Below are 23,178 nucleotides of genomic sequence, written 5' to 3'. Positions count from 1 at the left end.
GAAAATAAAACAGACTAATTATTAAACACTATAAGCATTAAGTGCTGGCCATTCTGATAAGGGATTGCCTTTAAGAAACTAAAAGAATGGCATAACTTGCAATTCCCAGAACAGTATGATAAAGACTAACACATTTTCCAGAGTAGGAAAAGGAAAACTATACCTCCAGTGCCAGCTTAAATAAGAAAGCTCCCTATACATTAATTTCTGAATTTCAAGAAGCCTAGTGACATGATGTCGGATAATAGCCCAACCTGTGAGTCTCTTCCAGAATTAATAGACTTCTAATTGTAGACAGCACTGTTTCAATGCCATTACATCTTGCCAGTACAGAGGGAACTTGTTTGGCCTGTTGAGAGGCCATAGATGTAGATAAGAAAGGATTTGTTCTCCTTATGGAGACTGGCTTTGCACAACACCTTTTCAAAATCTTCAGGTGAGCATGAATGGCCCTTAAGACTCTATAAAGCAATCTATAAGAAGAATAAATTGCTTACCATAACAGTATGGTTCCAATTTTGTAGAAACTGCTATAGAGCAATAGCCCTGCATAAGTGTGACTTCAGAATCCTGCAGGCACCATCAACTTACTCAATGTTCATCTTCAGACTGTAAGCAGGGACCTCAGTGCTCTCTTATGTCTTATTTTATGTGCATATATACTCCATGATATGTGAAGCGCTGCAGAATATGATGGCGAAGTATAAATGTTTATTATTATTCTTGTGTTCAGTTATGCTTTTGTTCACTTTATCAGAACAATAAGGATACCCTTGGCAGATTTTTTTTTAATATTCAGAATCTTCTTCCTAAATGGGAACTACTAAAGCTAAGCTTAACTTAATTAAAGGGGTTGGCCACTTTTACCACTTTGTAATCTATATCTGAGTTACCCAGGATCAAATCTATGTCATATGTAGCAGGACAGCCAGCTAGGTGAAGGAGTTACACACACTTTTCATCTGTGAAACGACAGGAGGTTTTAAAGGGGCTTGCCACTTTATCTCATGTTTTTTGTAATGTGTGTGTAAATGTGGGGGGCAGGAAATTGGGTCATTTAACAATATACTGTATTAAAAGTTCTGCTTTGCTTTCTTGATATGTAAAGTGCAGCCTCTTGTCTTTTACCTCATCAGCCAGACATTCCTGTCCATAAAATGGCTTCCGATGGAAGGTCAAGTGATCTCTGTCCATAAACAATCGCCAGTTACAGATCACATGATCCTCCATCTGCGGCCATTTTATGGACAGGAAAGTCTGGCTAATTAGGTAAAAGACAAGAGGCTTCACTTCACATTTCAAGAAAGCAGTGCAGACATTTTAATACAGTATATTGGTAAATGACCCAATATCCTGCCCCCCACACATACACACACATTACAAAAAAACATGAGATAAAGTGGCCAACCCCTTTAAATCATCCTGTTGTTTCACAGCTGAAAAGTGTGTGTAACTCCTTCACCTAGCTGGCTGTCCTGCTACATATGACATAGATTTGATCATGGGTAACTCAGATATAGAATGGGCCATAGATTAGGAGGAAAGCACACGCAAAGCACATTGTAGAAGGAGGGATTTCCAAAGAAAGAATCAGCAAGGGAATAAAACTAAAACTAAGATCTAGCATGTGTGACCAACAGATCTCACATCCAATGGGGCACATTTACCAAGGACAGTGCAAACTGTTCAGGATTTGTGGCGCTCGTTCCTCATGAATCTGGCGCCCCCTGCACAGCTCCGGCAGAGTGCACCACTTTTTTTTTGGTGCACCCTTAATATAGGGTTTGCGTCACATTTGTGTTGGACTTTGCATGTTAAATCTGGCGCACGGTCCAAACGGAACTCTCCCTAATTTGTGTCAAATGATGCCTAGTGCAGCTGCACTGCAAGAGGTCAAGTGTGACACAAATGGGGCGCAGGCACTTCTAAAATACCAGTGCAAGAAGTTTGCACCTAAAAGAAAATGCAAAGCTCGACAGAAAAACTGGAGCTCGGCCCTTAGTAAATGTGCCTCAATATGTATTAGAGGAAGGCATATAACCCCATGAAAAGAACTCCATTAATCTAGAATAATCAGGTGCCCGATATGAATGAAGAAACCTAGTTGAAGTAAGCTGAAAGTAACCCCTATTTATAAACCATGGATATCATTGATATCCAGAGCCTGAAATGCTTGTTGTAGATGTCCTTCTACGGCCATTACAGTGCTAAGAACTTGAGCATAACTCTACTGGAAACGCCTTTCTGTATCTGATCTGTACAATACAGGTTTGTCTACTGAGAAAATTAGTAATGCTCCGGAGAATATATAGATTTTCAGGAATCAACCAAATATAAATTTTAACTTTAGCAACGGAAACGTAAAGACATGCAGGGTTATAAAGGAGACAGCAGCTGAGTTTCTTAAGCGTGTGGGGGCTTATTACTCCATATGCAAATCTGAACGTCTAAATTGCTACAATTTTTCTCAGTTCAGATTACTTCTTCTATTCAAGGAAGTGATTTGATGCTCAAAAAGTCTTTTAAAGGGTTTTTAGAAATCAAAACTATAAATGAGGTGTCCATAGGATAAGTCATTAATAGGTGAATGGTGGAGGTATAACATCTGGCACACCCTTATTTTAAAATGGTTGTACCGATTTAGGAAGTTATAGAGGAAAACAAGATAATTGTTGAGGGCCCTAATGCTGGAACCGCCACAATAACCAAACCATGATCCTCAGGAATCTGTAGAATGGGGTCCTTTTCTCACTAATGGGTGGATGGCAGGAAAGCATGCCACCACTCCTTTCAATCTTATAAGAGTAGCCAAAGAAAGCCAAAAACTTTGACAGTGAATGGGAGTACAATCTTTGACTGCTCCTATACAATTTAATGGAGAGGCAGGTCCCTGGGAGTCCCTTTCTTGTGATCAGTAAGGTCCCAGTAGTTGCAGCCTAACCTATCACCTTGTTACCCTCCATCATATGGATAGGAGATAACTTCCCAAATTACTACAACTCCTTTAAAGGGGTTAGCCTTTCCACCTCATGTAGTTTGTAATGTGTGTATAAGTGTGGGGGTTAGGATATTAGGTAATTTACCAATATACATTTATGAAATGTTCTGCACTGTTTTCTTAAAAAGTAAAGTAAAGCCTCCTGGTTCAGAATTGTCTTTTACCTCATCAGATGCCATTCCTGTCCATAAGATGGGCGAATATGGAGGGTAACGTGACCCTAAATGTCCATGACTAATTTACCTTCCAGGACCTTAAGTTTGTAGTTATGAATAGTATCATAAGGTCCTGGAAGGTAGATTGGTCATGGACAGTAAGAAGTCCCATGACCCTCCATCTGCTGCCATTTTATGGTCAGGAATGACAGCAGATGAAGTAATAGACATTGTGAACCAGGAGGCTTTACTTTTACATTACCTAATATCCTGCCACCTGCACTTACACACATGAAACATGAGGTAAAGAGGCCAACCCCTTTAAGCTTTTGCACACTACGGATGGAGCTATAAGCAGACAGTTCCATGTGTAGAGTCTATGCGGACACCACCTATATGCAGTATAAGGCTACATTCACACTAACGCACCGTTGTTCGACTGGCACACGTCGGTGCACGGAAGAGGAGGAAAGGCGCTGCTCACCCGCACCCCACTCCATAAAGATACATGGCACACGGTGCCGTAATATGGGGAAATATAGGAAATGTCCTATCTTTTCCCCGAGTACGGTATGGTGCCACATGTGTGCTGCACCATACCGCACCATTGCTGCCCTATGGGGGACTATATACTTCCCCCAATGGTTGTGTGAATGTAACCTAATGAGAACAGCTCCTGCAGGGAGCCTGCACAGTTGCTATACCACGGACAGAGCTGACTGCTTCTGGGTATTTCCAACATAATAGAAAAAAGCTGATTGGATGGGCTGCCAGTTGTTCCACCACCCAGCACCTTTTTAAACACATGTGATTGTAAAAACACTTCATATAAGCTAGCAAAACATTAGTAGAAATAGCACTAAACATAGAAGCAGATTTAATATAAAAGAATAGCAAAGGACTTCTACAGGGCTTCTACAAACCTAGTCTTTGAGTGACTTGGAAGGATTAATGGACAATGACCATGCAAAAGCATCAGACAATTTCAGTGCAGTTTGGGTATGAATTCAAATTGTGGAAAATAAATGCGAACTCATTTTTTGTTATACTACATGTGACAAAAGTAAAATGGTTACATTTCACTTATGACAACCCACAACCAGCATCTCCATCTAAACAAACTATGGTCTTTGAGGCATGTTAAGTATTACCATTTACTGCAGAAATTGGTTATATTCCAAAATATTAAAGAAAGCATTGGAATAACTAGCTTTAATGATCCGATTAGGTTCCTACAGCCAAAGTAATAGCACAGGGCACCATAAAGCAGAGAGAGAAAGAGAGAGAAGTGGCAGGAAGTGAAGAAGCTTCGCTGTCAGACAAGCCTTCCAGTCTTCATAAGACTGGACTGAGAACAACAAGGTGCAGCAAGATGAATTAAACCAAGAGGTGAAACTCTCTGTAATTGGATGATTGAACTAATTATCCATTCAATCTTGGACAAGGACAAGGTTCTTTAAATTTCTGCCATCTACACCCAGATCCCCAGATAATATCCAAAACAACTTCTGAAGATGAGTTGCAAAGGGTTCAAATTCCTCTTCTTTGCACCTGGTGATTCTCCCTATAGAGATATAGCAGGGAAACCATCTGGGTGCTGGAGACAAGCCAGGCCACATGAGAACAGCCAATGTTACAATGTACTACGAATGATATGTCATTTTTGGCCAGTATTAATGTGATGAGGCAGCTGAATGCATCTCCCTTGTTTTAGCAGAGGGTGCAGGGATAAGGAAGTCAGCAGCTGCATCATGAATTCGGAATTTCAATCCAGTTTGATCAGTTCTAGCATGCTGAAAACTGCTCCGTACGCATGCAGAAGGATCAGCTGCTTTCAGCATCTTACCCTCATCCCTTCAAATCGTGACAAGGCTCTTAGGGGTCTCAAAGCTCTTAGGGTCCTAAGGGACTTAATGGCACCTAGTTCCGAGTAGCCCAAGGCATTAGCTACAAGGCTTACTAAAGATACCTACACAGAAACAGAAAAGCAAAGAGAGGTTCCAGACTGTTAGAATGAAAGCCTAACACTGAGTGTACAGCCTGGATTCAACACTGGTGGCCCCAGCTGTCTAAATCATGGGACAGAAGCAACCTGGAAGGAAACATGGTTAAAAAAAGGAGTTAGCACAGGAAGGAGAAATACATGAGAGTAAAGCGGGACCCACAAGGAGGAAAGACATACAGGACCGTTCAAGGCGGAGCTGACAATAATTCTTACCCTGGCCCATCACCGTCTCTTGGTTACAGCTGCTCCCATTAAATTAAGCCAGACAAATTAAAGGTACCTGTGAGAAAGAATACAAATAAACATATACAGGACAGGCCTCCTAAAAATAAGGCAGTGGGGATCGGATGATGTGTGTTGTGTAACTCAACCTGTGTCAGGCTGTGTTAAACATTTTGTTGGCCTCATAAAATACAACATCAACAAAAGTGACCTACACACAAGAAACTCGATAAGTAGAAGAAACAATAGACCTATACCAGTGATATAACACAGCTGCCTACCCTTGGATACTACTCTCTAATATGATCTAATGGAGTTAGTCAAATACTCATTCAGCCTACAGCTACTATTTACGTCAACCCCCCATTCATGCTCTACTATTCCTCTCAATCCCCACATACATGTGATCTACCCTTCTATAACTCCCATACATGCCCAGCATGGCTAGACCGAGGGGAATAAGCCCCTGCCAGACACCACGGCTGACAACTTATCTCTCTTTAGAATAAAAGGGTCATGTGTTAAAACTACCTGATCCATTTCCAACATCCGCCTAGGACCCTCCCATACACATAAGATTATTTGCCGATCTTGCTGAAATCAGTATGATCGGCTAATACTGATTTAATGTGCATGGCCATATAGAGACCTGTGTATAGAAATGTTTACAGTCTGTACTGTCACCAAGTCTGTGTTGCAGTCTATTACTTTTTGGACTAAACAGGGTTCTTTCTTATGGACTTGACACTGTGAATTCTCTGCAGAGTAAGACCTGTGGGACATAACAAATACAAAATACAAATAGTCCTGTAAAACTGGAAATGGTTAATTAAGACAATAGTTTATAGCTCACATTCTGAACCAAATATTATATTTCTAAGAACACAGGTTTGTTCCATCTTCGTGTCACCATCTGTAAACCTATGCCATATAACAGTGGTAGTGCTTAAACTTCTACAGAAGGTGTGCATTTATTCCAGCAATTTTATTGAGAAATTAATATTGCAGGTGATAATAGAAAACATTGTAATATATTCATTAAGTAAGTCTGTGTCTGTTTGCCTTTCTCATTTTTTTTGTATAGTGTATTTATCAGGCTTCCAAGATTAGAGCACCTGACATTCAAGTTTAAGTTTGGCCACCTGATCCAGACATATAACCAGATTATACACGGATCCCCCAACTAATAGCCATGGCTAGGATTGACCTGAACTTGAATGCCAGGTCTGCTCATCTTGACTTCTGAAAACTGTCTACTTCAGATAGATAAGGAGGCTAATGAATACCTCTTTCCATAACTATAGACTATTTACCTTGATGATAAAGCTCTGGCTATTCATGCACTGTCTGTAATGAGTTAAAGGGAACCCACCCAAAATAAAGACTTCATTACAAATGTATGTCCTTATCCCTAAATAGTTTCTTTCCATTGCTGCAATGTTACAAAAACCAGTTTGTAAGCTTATATGCGGCATTCACACTAATTGAGTCATGCATATTAAAATTTAGTTGCACTGCTCTGCCTCCTTGTTCCTGATTGAAAGGCTATTCTGTTGTATTGAGAGCTCTGTTACATCACTGGGCACTTAAAGTCATGTGACCAGGATGACATCATCTAAGGTCCTGGAACATTTGCAACATCTACCCCATGTATGTATCTTATCACATGAAATCACAACACCCTTCATGGAGGATGGGGAGGAGTAAAAGTCCATGGAGGCTGCTCTGATTTCATGTGGTCAGATAAATGCATGGTGTTAATGTTATAAGACTAAAGGATATGTCATGATGTCACCCTGCTCCCATGACGTGAAGCTCTATAGGGACCTGTCACTGGCTGTATATATGAAAAGGTGTGGTGACAGGTTCCCTTTATGTTATTATACACTTTATCAGGTTCCTTTATCTCTCAGTCATCAGTGGATACAGGACAGAAAGCTGATTTACACAAACTGCTTAAATATGAAAGAAAAGCAGAGTTTTCTTCAATATAGCATAATACAAGGTTTACTATTATTATCTGCATTATCGATGTATGCAGTGAAAAAAAAGTTTAATTACACTTTAAGGCAATATGTCATCCACTAGTGCATACACAAAAGCAAATTATCCTGTATTATGAGAAAATGAAATCCCCCCTTTGCACAAGATATTTATAATAGAAGTTAAATATTTCCAACAATTAAAGTTAAAATTACCAGCCATGTACACTGGGAGCACAGAGCGGATATGAGAGAAAGAGAAAGGTAGTAAGTCTGAGGAGCTGTTTAAGCATATTTTAGTGTCTTTTGTCAGTTACAACTGAACTGTTAAAATGAGCTTTTTATGAATGGCTACTCCACAGCCCCTTTCCTATGCTCTGAGTGAATGCAGTAGAGGCTTCTGGATACTAAAGCTGTCATTTAAGGGAACCTGTCACCAGGGACCTCATTTTCACTAAAGACAGGTTACAGAAGCCCATCACACCTGCAGTGCAAATATGCCTTTCTGCTTTGTCTGAGCAATTGCATTACAATATAATTGTTTTTATAAGTTATCTTGCACCCTCTAGAATCCTCTGTGTAGTCCTAGAGGTTGGGCTACAGTTTGTAAAAAAACAACATGTGACTTGTCTGTGCTGCAGACTCCTCAGCTCTCAGCCCCCTCCTTTGCGCTCATGTACAGCTCCTCCCTCCGGCACTGTTGTCAGCTCACCAGGCAGTGACCTCTGTGAAGAACCAGGAGGGAGGAGCTGCACAGGAGCACAAAGTTGGGGGCCCAGAGCTGAGGAGTCTGCAGCATTGACAAGTCATGTTTTGGTTTTTGAAATGCATCCAAACCAAAGCCCAACCCCTAGGACTACGCAGAGGATTCTGTCAGGGTGCAAGGTAAGTTATAACACACAATTATATTGTAACGCAAATGCTTAGAAAAAGATGAAAGACATATTTGCAATGCAGGTATGATGGGCTTCTGCATCCTGTTTTAAGTGAAAATGAGGTCCCTGTTGACAGGTTCCCTTTAAAAGCAGAGAGGAGGGGCTGTAGATCACATAATTACAGAAACCACTTAATTGAGAAGAATAGCCCTGCAATTTTGTTAGTTTATTTTATATATAAATAAAAATAATACACAGCAAAATATGCAAAGGCAGCACACCTAGGCTATTACCAAGCTTTGTCTAAACTACAGACAGATTCCCTTCAAAAAATATATTAAATATATTACCTACATTTTAATGTAGATAATATGTGATATCTTCTCCAAAAGGAGAATTTTCTTTAAAATTCTTCAGTTATTCAGTAGCTTAATTATAAGATCAATATTAGTTAGATATGAATTAATATAATGATTTGCAGTTATGCTAATTTCTTTACTTTGGAAAATTAATCTTAAAGGGGTATTCTCGTCTGGGCACTCACATTCAGATTCATTAATCTGCCATATGTAAACATTTCTTCAGTTGGATGTTATTAAAAAAAATGTTCCTGTCCGAAGATAATTTCCCATAAATGTGGCCATGTTGTCCCTTAGAAACGAGATAGCTTCCTCGGATACGACCACCTCTGCTGGAGGGATTGCACAAAGAAACGAAAGGTTATTGTATATGAAATGTCCAGGAGTTACTACGTGTTGCACAGCCGTCCTGTGGTAATGATTGCTGGACCCTGGTGGTCCGGCAGGACTCTTTAGCGCAAGTCTGGCCACCGCTGCCAGAGTGTGACGTGGCCGTTTCAGAGGAAACCATCTCGTTTCTAAGGGACAACATTACTACATTTATGAGAAATTATCTTCACACAGAAACATTTTTTTTAATAACATCCAATTGAAGAAATGTTTACATATGGCAAATGAGTAAAATGAAGTGTAAATGCCCTGATGAGAATACCCCTTTAATGTTAAAAGGGTTGTCCACTTTCAGCAAAATAATTGATTTTGTTTGTGTAATGAAAAGTTATATAATTTTCCAATATACTTTCTGTTTCAATTAATCAGTTTCCAAGATCTCTGCTTCTATGTTTACTTCCAGAGTATAGAAACCTGTCCATGGTCCTGTAATGGACACACAGACGCATGAGCTGTTAGTATCAGAGTAATTAGAGCCATGTGATATAACGCCTTGTGCACCTGCATGTCCTTCACTAGACCATGGACAGATTTCTATTCACTGAAGTAAACATAGAAGGCTCCTATAGTGTGACAGCAAGCAGAGAATTGATACAGAATTGATACAGAAAGTATATTGGAAAACTGTATAACTTTTCCATACACATCCCAAATCAATTAAGTGGACAAACCCTTTAACTTTAAATAGAGTAGCTTCTCATCCAGAGGACCATCTAATTAATAATAACACACTACGAATCATATGAAGTTATTAAAGTAAATTTAGAGGAAGATATCTGAATAATATTAGATGTAAAGGGGAAGCTCCCATTCATTCTAACCAAAGACAAGTTCTTAACTAAATAACATTAAAATGTCACAAAGCATAATGTAAAAGGATCTAATACTTTGTTAATCGTTTGAAATGGAAACTTACAGCTACTAGAAATAAACGTATGCATTATCTTTAGGGCTCCTTCACTTTTCTAAGACAAAGATGAAATGATACATACATCAACAATGAGGAAGTCAAGCCAGCACCAGGCATTCGTGAAGAATTTGACAAATCCATAGGCCAGCCACTTCAGTAACATTTCCAGGATGAAAATGTAGGTAAACACTTTATCTGCATACTCGAGAATGGTTCGGATGGTCTTGCGCTGTTCTATGTAGATATCTTCAAAGGCCTGACAAGAAAGATACAATGATTGTAACATTCTGTTATAATTATTATTTAATTATCATTATTAATAATGATAGGTTAAAGTGGATTAATCCAATAGCTCCAATAACAGCATAATAAGAGGTCAGCACATTGTGGTAAGGGTGTACTTTTTTACAGGGAACCTGCTAGCAGAATTTGACCTTATAAACCCGTACCAGTATGCTGTCAAGCTACGCAACACCTTCCAGATCACGTTTCATGACCCAGTGCTTGGCACCATACAGAAAATCTACTGAGATGTAAATTGGTTTCATAAAGTCATGGAGATGGTGAGTTTAGCACTGAAGTCAAGCTCTCCCCACCTCAGACTATCCCCACTGCTGTGACTGACATCATGTAGTAGACTTTGGGAGAGCTGGTTATGATATCTCTGGTTGAAGGTCAATAACAGGGAAAGGGGCATTTTGGGGTGGGAGGAACTTCATTTCAGTGCTCAACTCTCAGCATCCCTGACTATTTTTTTTGGTGGGGGGGGGGGGGGGGTTGGGGGGAGTCTGCACAATATTTTATATGTCAATCAGATGAACAGGATAGCAGCCATGTCTGTGACAAAAGAAATCTCTTCTAAGATTATCTAAGCCGCCATAAGTATAAAAATAACACTTAATTATAAATAATAATAATTCCTTTAGTTATATAGCGCACACAGATTATGCAGCGCTGCACAGAGCTTGCCAAATCAGTCACTTACCAAAGCCCCAGAGCTCAACAAGATCATGAAGATGATAAAGGTTTCAAACCAGTTGTGTTCCACTATAAGGAAACAGGTTTTCCGGAGGGTCCACCAACTCTTTCCAATGCCTTCTTCTACACTGACTTGACAACACTTGAAACGTGCCACGCAGCCTGCACAAGAAGAAAGCTCTTATATTATACTATCAAAGTGAAACAAGCTATGAACATATAATATAGATGATATAACTGGGCAACCTTATACCCTAACTGAACTTTCAGCTATAACTTTAGATCCCTGGCACCCAGAATCTAAGGTTTATTTGTACTCTGAAAGAGCATCTCCTCTTTCATATAAATTGAGGACTATGTTTCTAGGTGCCACGGAAATCTCAACTAAATTTGTCACTTTAAACATCTCCAGATCCCTAGAAACACAGTTTAAAATTAGGAGATTCTTTGAGATGACAGTGATCCAAAGTCATGGTTCCCAGATTCCAAGAAATATCTCATGTGTCCTAGGCCACAGAGGCCACGCAGGGAAAGGGTTACTGCAACAGTACACTATACTGACATAACCCTTGAATGCTGTAGGCAGCAATAATAACTAAATAAATAACGTGCAAAGTGATTGAACATGTGTTTATGAAGTGTCTGCGCCAGTTTTATGGCACAGCTGCGCTGTGTCCACCATGTCACAAAATTCTGCACCTAAAGGGGCGTTCCAGAGCCAATTTGGCCCGTGCACCACATTTATTACTGCGACTCGCCCGAATTGTGTTGCACGCTGTATATAAAGGGTGCACTATAAAAATCCTGCGTCAGTAATTGATAATATGGGGCACTCTGCACATTAGTGAGGGAAACTGCACATAGTGCACTAATTATGATAAATCTGGTCCGTTCTTTATCTCATCAAAGATTTTTATATGTTCACAATAACCTTGCGATCAGACTAATGGAGCAGACGGCTGCGCATGACCGTTCTAATCTATATGGAGCTGACAGTCCGAGCGATGCGCTCACTGTTCCCGTGGATAGGCTCTAACCTTCCTTCGTGGAAAAACCCCTTTAAATACAGTATGGAAACCCACCCTCTGTAAAGCAGTTATCTGGATCCAGATATTCTTCTGGCACTTCTACTGGAACCTCTTCTGCTTCTGGTTTGATATCAATGGTGCTACCTTCTGAAGAACTGGTGTCATCAAGTTTCTACAGAAAATAAGTAAAAAATTAGTAAAATAAGTAAACTGCGTAGTCGCAAGACTCCAGATTACAGAATTTCATAAGGGTCTATAGTTATAATAATCATATGTGGTGATATGATGCCAGAATTACTGTTGTGTAAGTGAAAAAAATCTGAAAGTTGAAAAAGTAGAGCATCACAAAGGGGGCCCTAAGCCTGTGACCTCTATTACAGATGATATTAACAATATGAATTTGATATCCCCATGATGGTACCAACTCAAAGAATTAAGTGGAGGTATCATTTGGAGTGAAAACCATAAAAACAAAGCCCACAAGAATATGGCGCAAATTACATTTTACCAATTTTTTTCCGCTTCCAAGTAAATGGTGTGGAATAAAGAAATACTCCCAAAAGGAAGTACAATTTATTACACAGAAAACAAGCCCTCATACAGCTCTCTACATGGAAAAATAAAAAAAGTTAGGGATTTTTTGGGGGGAGGAGTGAAAAATGGAAACGCAAAATGGAAAAAGTCCATTGGTGTTAAGGGTTTAAAGTACAAGTTAATTTTGAGACAAAATGGTAAAGCGCGCACATCTTTACTTCCTTCTTCATCGGATACACTGCTAAAATCTTCGGTGTTAAGATTCTCAAAATCGGATTCTCCCACTGCAATTGGCACTTTGACTGTGAGGTTGGGGTTATTTATGAAGGACATGTGATCCTCATCTATGGCATACTTCTCCATACTGCTTCCTATACCACTGGTAGTGCCATTGCCATTCTTCTGATACTCCATATCTCGATTGATATCCACCCCGGCATGATTCACTAAGCAGTGCTTTTTCTCATACATGTCATCCAAAGGCTTTTCATCGGAGTCTTTCTTCTTGAAGTGTGCTTGTATGAAGTTGTGTACTTTGAGTTTAATCCAAGCTATGCCTTTTTTGATTCGAATGACTGATATCTGAAGGTTGTTCATTTCTCCATCGTCATCGGTGGCAGCCAGATTGTCTGCACTGAATGAGCTCAGTAACAAAGCAAGGAACAGATTCAGGACCTAGAAGAAAGCGACAATTGAAATGAACAATAAAGAGGATAAATATGTTAAACTTAGTTTAAGCAACATATGTACTAGTATACATCATGTAAATATCTGCATGTGTGCAATAGACGTGTGATGTTTCAGCATATTATGCAGTCACTAAAATGCAAGTGAGCTTTCCAAGACGAGATAAGGGAAACCACGCCTCTTTTAGTCACAAAAACCCAAAAATGCAGCGCCACATTATATTATTGAGTGGATTCTTCTTCTTGCTAAGACCACATGTGTACCTCCTGATGGGTGATGTATAAGCTCAGTGGAGGGCTGGGGGGATGCAGTACTGCAGCTTCCGCCCCCCATGGAGTGCAATGTCCTCCGCTGAGCTCACATGATGGAAAGGCATGGATTGCTACATCTTTCCATCCAGCTTTTTGCACAGTATACAACATATACTGGGGAGACAGAGGCAAAAACTATACCTCTGTCTACTAGCACTAACAGTATATGTCAATGTATACACTGAACGTATAGGTCAGGAGCTTTCCTGGCACATACGCTCAGCATATACATAAAGGGGGAGATTTATCATAAGTCTCTTAGAGCAGAACTGTTCTAGTTGCCTTTGGCAACCAGTCAGAGCTCAGCTTTTATTTTCCCACAGCTGTTTATAAAATTAAAGCTGAGCTCTGATTGGATTCCATGGGCAACTAGAAGAGTTTTACCTCAGAAACACATTTTGCTTCTATGTTATAAAAGCATAAAAATGAAGTTAACCATAGATGTAAAACTAATGGATATACTAACCACTAAGTTCCCAATAACCATAACCATCATGAAGACGACCAGACACATAGCCTGTCCCGCGACTTCCATGCAGTCCCACATAGTTTCTATCCATTCTCCACACAAAACTCGAAAAACGATGAGGAAAGAGTGAAAGAAATCATTCATGTGCCAGCGGGGTAGCTCACAGTCTGGATTTATTTTGCAGACACAGTCTTTGTAATTTTTGCCAAATAACTGCATCCCCACCACAGCAAAAATGAAGACGATGATGGCCAGCACTACAGTCAGGTTACCCAATGCACCAACAGAGTTGCCAATGATTTTGATCAGCATGTTTAGCGTGGGCCAGGATTTGGCTAGCTTGAAGACTCTCAGCTGTTGGTAAAACACAACAATCACTGGTAAATGTACATAATAACCCTTTTATTAATACGTGCGTTTGTTGACATTTTGCAATTTTACTTGTGGTGGAAACATCCATACCTCCTAAGTTTCATAGCAGCAAAAGAGGGACAAAAAATTGAAACAGAAATTTTTTTCGCCTCAAGCTATCCTTTTTACTCCGCCCCCTTACTCCACCTCCATACAACATAATTCCCCCTTAGTGCCCTCCATCTCCCAATCACATTGTGCCTCATCCTCCTCACATTGTAGCCCCCTTGATACAGTTCATATAAAAGCCCATTCATATTGTGCCTCCCTAGCAGCTCCCCTGACCATTGTCTCCCCCTGTGCTGCTGGTCCAGAACGATTGGGAGGTTTGGAGATCTTTTCAAAATTTACCATAAGCCTGAAAAAAAATAGAAGGATCCTAGAAAGGTCTGTAGAGTCCAATTATTTGATTATCGTCAGAAATAATGACCAGTAATTAACGTATATACTCGAGTATAAGCCGACCCGAGTATAAGCCGAGACCCCTAATTTCAACACAAAAAACTGGGAAAACCCGAGGGTGGGAAATGCATTGTCACAGCTTCACAGTATATAGTCTGCCAGCCCCTGTAGCATATATCCTGCCCAGCCCCTGTAGCATATAGCCTGCAAAGCCCCTGTAGCATATAGCCTGCCCAGCCCCTGTAGCATATAGCCAGCCCAGCCCCTGCAGGTGGCACCAAAGCATCGGAGACAGAAGTCTACCTACGGGTGACGTCAGAAAGGTGAGTTTTGACTTTATTTTTTTTTAGTTGACTCGAGTATAAGCGACGTAGGGTTTTTGAGCACAAATTTTGTGCTGAAAAACTAGGCTTATACTCTAGTACAGTGATTTTCAACCAGTGTGCCGTGGCACACTAGTGTGCCGCGACACATGGTCGGGTGTGCTGCGGGGAAAGTTCCCTAAACTATGGTGCTCCCTGTGTTTTGTTTCCTGGTGATGCGCAGTCACGTCTTCTTACAATGTAGGAGACGTGTACAATAACACATGCGCAAGCTTTGAACCTCGCGCGACAAAATGACATCACCGAGGCCGGCGCATCATCCTGAGAGCGGAGAGACTCTCGCATTTGCCCACCGCCAAGGTAATGCCCACCAATAATGCTGACTATATGAGCTTTTGCCTGAGTATATGAACTGTTGGCAGATTACTCAGCAAATGAGCTGGTACTCTTAGTACTCCAGCAGTATACTGCATATAACAATGAGAAATGTAAAATGAGAAATACTATAGTCATGAGGCTGGAGTACTACAAGTACCAGCTCATATTCTGAGTATACGAGCTGGCACTTGTACTCTGGCCTCATGGCCATAGTACTTCTCATTGTACCCCTTTATTTTGCAGTATACGAGCCACATAATAATCAGCACCATATACTTCCTCAACTCCTCAACTGAGAACTGTTGAGGAAGAGCTTTGTGTGTGTCTTGGTATTTATATATATGGTATATATATGGTATTTACTGGAAATTGGGAAGAGTAGGCTTTGTTAAGTACGTCTAAAAAGTAATTTTAGAAAGATGTGAAGGTGTGGTGCAAGAATACTCTCCCACTTTTTATAACATCAAGCGGAGAAGAATGCCTGCACAACCTCAAAGAAAGTCAGGAAATATGGATTCTTTTTATTGGAACCGGTCACCTCCACATGCAGTCAAGTTCCCTCGGCATTGAAAACACCTTTCTCACTCTACTTCAACTTGTTCGGAGAGAAAAAATAAATGTTGATTTTGGGGGGAGTTCCCAATAGTAGGAAGTTGCTTCAGTATTGGCTTATTTACAGGAGACGGAATACAAGATGTGCGCTATATCCATTTTTTGTTAATGGACGGCACATCCACACTAAATGCAACACTTTTAATCGATCGATTCACACTGACATTTTTTTTAATGTACAAGTGTCTGTTCCATTAATGGGTATTGCATGTCCTAGTCTGAACCATTTTTCAATGAACGTTCGTAGACTATAGTTTATGACGTTAAGCAGAAAAAGGATGTCAAGTGGATGTAATGCAGACATGAAAAAAGATAAAAGCCTCCATTTTTCCATTTTTCACGCCCTAGAATCACTTTGTTCATGTAAATATATGAGATTTGGTGAGAAAGTATCCTTGTACAACACATCAGAGACTATAAAGAAGTGGATAAAACTGGTAAAAAATTAGAACCCTACCTAAATTTTTTGTAAAAGCAGAAGGGATGAAATCTTTATCAAATATAAGCTTAGCATAATGAGTAAGTATAATAATAACATACCAATCGGAAAGATCGCAATACAGAGAGCCCTTCAACACCTTGAAGGCCCAACTCCATTAAACTGAGAGACACAATAAAGCTATCAAATATATTCCAGCCCTCCTGAAAGTAGTAGTATGGATCCATTGCTATTAACTTTAAAAACATTTCCGCTGTAAAAATGCCAGTGAAAACCTAAAAAGAGAAAATATAACACTCATCAGTAAAAGCTTTGTTCAACAACATATATTAACAACTGATTATACAGTATATTCATTAAATAGGTCCTCAATATTAGATTAAGTTGGACCAACACCCAGCGGCCATGCATATCAATCCAAAAAGATTGGAACAGGAGGCAGACAGCCACAGGGGTCACCCCTCCTGATCATCGGACATATGCCCGTCCAGCATACGTTCGTCTGAATTCGCCCTTAGAATTCTGTCCATCCGATATTGAGGACCTATGCATAAGGATCAAATATTTAGTTGGCAGCTGCTGGCCCTAGAGCAGACTCTGTACCAGGCCCCATAGCTATGTTCCAGGCCCTCTACCTATTGTACCATTTATAGCAGGGCCTCAGGGCCGCAGCCTAAGACCAGGCCCTGGAACACCTGGTCCTGTGCCATAGCAAAAACATCTTTATGGAAAAAAGTTGAGTATATTTGCTTTGTGTTTTAATAGAAAATTTAAATATAACAAGATTTTATAAATTATAAAGAGTAAGATAGCTGTAGAATTCAAATGATATATTGTAAATGTAATATATGCTTGCTTTACATTTGTAACAGCTATACCTTTGCACTTCTGACATCGTAATGATCTCCTCACATAGTGTCAGTTCCCTGAATGAAAGGAGCCGATCCCATGTTCTGCATATACAGGCAGTCCCCGTGTTATTTACAAGATCTGTTCTGTTTTGTTCTTAAGTTAAATTTTTATGCAATTCGGAACAGGTATATTTTATAAGTGTAACTCTGGATTTTCAAAATTTTGTGCCATCTTGGGAACAAGAATTATCAATAAAGCTTCACTACAGACACCTTACAGCTGATCATTGCAGTCTGGAACTATAGTAAAGCATCCAGAGAGCTTCACCAGACGTCACAGTGGGCAGAGAGGTCCATCTGCAACTAGGGGTCATTTGAATTAATAAAGAATATCCCTATGTATCCAGAAGGAGATGAAATGACCTACCAGATTTCCTACATATAAAACTCCTTCAAATTGTTCGGTCATAGGGTAGTGTTCCATGGCCATGAACAAAGTGTTAAGGACAATGCAAATAGTTATGGCCAAATCCACAAAGGGATCCATTACAATCATGTTAATGATGGTCTTGAAACGTATCCAGAAAGGGCAACAAGTCCATATCAAATACGTGTCTGCAAACTTGTACCAACAAGGTGGACACTTCCTCTGAGATTCTTCCAGTTCTAGAAAAAGAAAATAATAGGACAGATTGTGAACCATGGTGCATGAAGAGAATTGTTAGAGACAAGAATGAATTTACATTGGTATTCAATGCATTGCTGTGAAACATAGTGATTATAATTCTATTATTACTGCAAAGGCTTGTCCAGGATCACAATAATGATAACTTATAGGACAGGTCATCAATAACAGATTGCCGGGAATTGTTGGACCCCCACCATTTGAATAAGGAAGACCTATCCTATAGATTTGTGGAATCCTGGCTGTAGACCTATCCTTTGGGGAACAGGTGTCTGTGTTGGGACACAATTATGTCCATGGCCAACTTTAACAATTCTGTTTGCATCATGCTAGAGGATACATGTGGGTACATATAAGACTTAGTCCACAAAGGCTGTCATATATGATAAGGACTGGTGCTGAGAGAAAATAAATCTGGATTCTTAGATACTGTACACATGGATCTTACATAAAAAGGCACACATATAAGACAGTATAGATTAGCCATTGTGGTGTCAAACTGCTAACTGTAGGGCCCCATTCAAATGATACTATTTATCTACATATACAAAACTCTCAAAGAGGGCCTCATTAACCCAGTAAATGTGTTCTTAACTATGCCCTCGCGAGCCAAGCCCTCTCCATAGCCGGTAAGTCTTTGCTGCATATTGCATGATGGCAATGCTGCCGGCGGCTTCCAAAAGATGACGGCGCACGGGGAGCCATGACTTCCAAAGACCCGAGGCTGTCTCGTTTTAACCCATTCATTATAGTGTGCTAATTGCACATTGTACTGAATGAGGAGGAAAATCCCCACTGTAGTATGGCAGTATATGATAGGATCGATCAGACAACCTAGGGTCAAAGTACCCTAGGTTGTCAGTAAAATAGTAAAAGTAAAAATAAAAGTTTTTAAAAAAAATATAATTAAAAAAAAATAAAAATTCAAATCACCCCCCTTTCCCTAGAACTGATATAAATATAAATAAACACATTAGGTATCACCGCGTCCGAAAATGCCCGATCTATCAAAATGTAATAATGGTTTTTCACGACGTTTAACCCCAAAGTTGAAAAGTGCAATTTGTTACACAGAAAATAAGCCATCACAGAGCTCTTTATGTGGAAAAATAAAAAAGTTATAGATTTTTGAAGGCGGTGAGTGAAAAATGGAAGTGTAAAAACTAAAAAAGGGCCAGGCCGTTCAGGGGTTAAATACACAGGCCTGTTTTAATCTAATTTTGTTTTGCATGTGATTACATGTCTGATCATTGGTCTGCACATTGGGACTATTTTGACATACAAGAGGCCTTATGACATGATGCGGGTTAGTATTAAAACACTACTTTATATGTATCAAAGGCATACATTAGGAAAAGCACTTCCCTATCCCTTTACAAATCCCACGGACACAAACATGACATGTGAACAGTGAACAATTGTGAAAAAACAAGTTTTTGCAGGCCTAGTAAGTGCCCAGGAGAAGTTCTACAGTGTGCCATGCCAAGGGACTTGGCTTTTGGCCTATGGTTAAAGTGGCCCTGGGCCTATAGTGACTATACAGGGGCACACGGTATGTTTGAGGTCTTCTAATGTCATGTGATCAGAGGGTCGCTGTCTCATACCTTCCACCAGAGTCTGTGTAAGGACACTCATGATGCTATTAGTTCTATTCTTTTTCCCAAATGATGCATGGAGTTGATCCATAGACACTCGGAGAGATCCAGAAGGCTTCTTTTTGATCTCCACCTCCGTTGTAGGCTGTAAAACAATTAATTCAGTTAGCCAAGGGCTATGAAGGAACCTTTTATGCATAGTTCATTTTAAAGAGATATTTAAACAAATATAATATTTTGACTATTGAAACGTTTTAGGGTACATGTCTTTCCTAAAATACTTTCATATTGACTATAAGTATATAGAGTGATAAGAGCCAGCAGCAGGGTTCACATGTGGTAGCCACAGGGATTTGCTGCACAGTCAGTGCCAAAAAAACAAATCTTAATCTACATGTATAGCTTGAACACCATTAGTTTATAAGAAGAATTTCTCTAAGTTACAAGTTAAGTAACTTTATAAATAATGTGAACTATTTATAATGTACTGTCTGAGCTACAGTCTATATGCAGGGTTGGACAGACCCACCAGAGTACCTGAGAATCCTATGGTGAGCCCAGGCTCCTACACTGGGCCCCAAACATCCATCAGAAGACAAACCTGTTTGGGAGTGACTGGTGCAATCACTTCATGGTCTATTTCTTATGGATTAACAAATGTTGTGAATTACTAGATCTTATTGCAGATACATCCTAAATATGGGAACAAGCTGGTCCTTGCCTATACTAGAAGGTTCAAGTAATGAGGGTCACTCTACTCATCAGTGAAGGTCCCGGTGCTCCCCACCTAATATGTATCCCATGAATGTGTACACTATAGTCATAATACATGTTTCTGTCCCATTTGAAGAAAATGTTACCTAATACGAGAAAAATCAGGCAGTATTGTAACCCCCATGTAGTGATAGTAGAAGATTGCTGTTTTCTTATTTATTTTTAGATTTGTATTCTTAGGTTTTATGAGCATGCATCATGCTATTCTTATGTACCCATGCCAGGTTAGAGAAAGAAACTGGAGTAGTTATTCACTAGACTAACATGCTATCTGGGTAACTAAGGAAAAAGGTGAAAGATTTGAAAACATTTTGGGTTAGATGAAGTAAAAACAATCTGGAATTTACAGATATGTCAATCACACGCTGCTGAGTTCATCAAATTGAGAATGACCTACTATATTAGTTTGATTAAAGTGTTGAAAGAGACTCAAATGAAAAGACATTAGAAGTGAGAAATATAAGTATAAATATAAGTCTAACTTTCAGCATCACTGCCAATCAGATCATTACCTTAAACCTTATACTAGTTCCTACTGAACACAATGGAGGAGATTTGTTGCACCCTCTTCAACAGTTTTCTGGCAGAGTAGGCACCTGAATCTCCCCCTCCCCGCCATTTACCCTGCTCTTCTGACCAACACTCTACTTTGGGCACTTACTATAGTCTACTCAGGAAAACCATCAAAAATCTCTTCCAGATCAGGCCTGGTGTAAGGTCCAATCTGCCGGAGATGGCTCCCGTATTTACTAAGAGGACGGAGACTCTGGGGCTCCGGAGCACTGGCAGGGGGGATTTTAAAACTGGTGTTTAAAACACCAGTCTTAATGAATTCTTTCCCTTATACTTTTTTCCAGTTCAGGTGCTCAATATTTGTCTCATAGAACTGAAAAACCTAGATAGCAAATTTAGTGTGTCTTTAGATTATCTCTTTTCACTATTCATGCAGTGTTTAATGGAAATGGATCATATACATTGACCAGATTTGTGCTCTTTTGTTCTGGGGTAAAGATACATAGGTATTTTGACTTTAAGAGAACATGGCATGTGGTTATAAAGAGCCATAACTGTACATTTCCAGAATGTTTTTGCCTCCTTATTAGACACAGAAAAAGAATTTTGGGAACAGAAAAAAACATAAAAAGACTAAAGAAATCTTGTTACAGGTTCAGAAAATAGGTTAGAATAAGGTTAGGAGAAAACCAATACTCATTCCATCAGGGAAGGATCCAACTGAGTATTTCAGGGCGGCATACAGGAAGCAGAAGGGTGGACCGCCATGCCTAGACTAAACTACTATAGACTTTCTTACGCTGTCATCGGTAGCTGCCTTATCTATTTTCACCTCAGGCAGAAGACGTCCACCAGGGATTTTGGCACCCGGACCACCAATTAATGACACCACGCCATTACAATCCACTGTGCTGTTCCTTTTAACATTCCTTCGGAGGTTTGGGAAGATGCGAGAAGACCGGCTGCCCTGGCTGTACCCACTGTTGTAACTATTCCTCCGGTTGTGTCTGCTTGGGATGAACAATGAGTCTCGTCTTCCTTCACTTTCCTCCACTGTACTATGTTCATCATCTGCAAACTCATTTTCAGACACAGGATCACGGAAGCTTCTTCGAAAACTGAAGATACTGCTTTTGCTGTTGTGTCTAGACAAATAAGGAGAACCTGGGATGCTGAGGAGTGACTGCAGAAAGGAAACAAAACATTCTTAGGAAATTAGGCATTTTTGTTTGTTTGCATGTATATTACAATTGTCTATGTAATTGCCTAATTTCAATATTGTTTATATTATTTATTGGAGTTTTTAACCAAACACTTAAACAACGCAAGAGAAGAAAATCCGTAACTGAAAACATATTGAGATGCCACTGGAAATATTTGATAGACTCTTAGGTCTCTTTCACATGAACGTATGATTTCTGCAGTCCTGTATTTCTGTGCCATTTGAATCTGTATATACATGACTTTTTCATCCATTTGTCCATGTATGTCACTGTATCCGTACCGTATCTGTATAAAATATAAACGATCTGGCAAATGATGGCTGGCTAATGGATGGCTGACTATTGGTTGGCTGACAGAATGCACCTCCCACTGGTACTGGTCTCCCTACATACTGCACACATTTTGGCAGCATATGGTGCACAACCATATGAAGCAAGTATGCAACACGTATTTAAAATGTTCTTCGGTATGGTAAGGTGCACAATACAGCCATTGAAATGGATTACTGCATTGCCCAATGAATTGAATGGGGCTGTATGTTACACGTATATACGGCTATTTTCATACATTCGTGTGCATGAGGCCGAATGGGGCATACGGAATGGAAATACTGGAGAAAATAGGACATTTGCTAAAAAACCTGAAAAAAGTCTCACTTATGACTCATCCATTTAAATGGATGGCCGTATTTCCTATTTGAATGAATGTGGCCGTATGCTACCTGTACAAAAACAGTACAATACGTATAGCATATGGCTGTTTTCATATGTTCATGTGAAAGAGGTCTTACTAGGAAATTACACATTCCAATAAAAGTGGAGGAAACATATTATTGTTTTAAGGAAGCCTGGTCTTCTTCAAGGACTCTATTGGATATTAGTGGACTTTCATTCATGACAACGTATATTTATCCTGCTCCAGCTTGTGACATCACTAGAGTACTTAGAGGCCACTTATTGGCCTCATTAGCTCCTGTTTCCATCCTGTGACACTTCTAGCCTGGCTAGGCTTATCAATGAACACTGGAATTGTGTTGCTTACCCATGCCCATTTCTGCTTGATGTTTTG

At 39.8% G+C, this 23,178-nt stretch overlaps 1 protein-coding gene and 1 long non-coding RNA gene across 9 annotated transcripts in view; one reads left to right on the top strand and one right to left on the bottom strand.

Annotated features, from left to right (window-relative positions):
- The window catches only part of SCN8A (sodium voltage-gated channel alpha subunit 8), a 100,880-nt gene that overhangs the window by 15,430 nt on the left and 62,272 nt on the right, over positions 1-23,178 (bottom strand). For 3 of the 8 annotated variants that reach the window (XM_072134751.1, XM_072134754.1, XM_072134753.1), the window contains exons 12-21: positions 21,686-22,069; positions 19,609-19,744; positions 17,747-17,985; positions 16,570-16,743; positions 13,901-14,257; positions 12,647-13,111; positions 11,957-12,074; positions 10,882-11,036; positions 9,979-10,152; positions 5,000-5,122 (exon numbers count right to left, since the gene is read on the bottom strand). In XM_072134751.1, coding sequence (XP_071990852.1) covers positions 5,000-5,122; positions 9,979-10,152; positions 10,882-11,036; positions 11,957-12,074; positions 12,647-13,111; positions 13,901-14,257; positions 16,570-16,743; positions 17,747-17,985; positions 19,609-19,744; positions 21,686-22,069 — 2,325 coding nt within the window. The remainder of the gene's footprint in view (positions 1-4,999; positions 5,123-9,978; positions 10,153-10,881; positions 11,037-11,956; positions 12,075-12,646; positions 13,112-13,900; positions 14,258-16,569; positions 16,744-17,746; positions 17,986-19,608; positions 19,745-21,685; positions 22,070-23,178) is intronic. The other 5 variants (XM_072134755.1, XM_072134756.1, XM_072134758.1 and 2 more) reach the window with 3 other exon arrangements.
- LOC140117740 (uncharacterized) overlaps positions 1-23,178 on the top strand; it is a 49,272-nt gene that overhangs the window by 10,222 nt on the left and 15,872 nt on the right. Inside the window, exon 2 of the long non-coding RNA XR_011853074.1 lies at positions 9,937-10,074. This is a non-coding gene — a long non-coding RNA (uncharacterized lncRNA). The remainder of the gene's footprint in view (positions 1-9,936; positions 10,075-23,178) is intronic.

The sequence above is a fragment of the Engystomops pustulosus genome, chromosome 2 (genome assembly GCF_040894005.1).
Source record: "Engystomops pustulosus chromosome 2, aEngPut4.maternal, whole genome shotgun sequence".
In the NCBI taxonomy this organism is placed as follows: Eukaryota; Metazoa; Chordata; class Amphibia; order Anura; family Leptodactylidae; genus Engystomops; species Engystomops pustulosus.
Note: the sequence above shows the minus strand (reverse complement) of the source record. Positions and strands in the feature narration are given on the sequence as shown.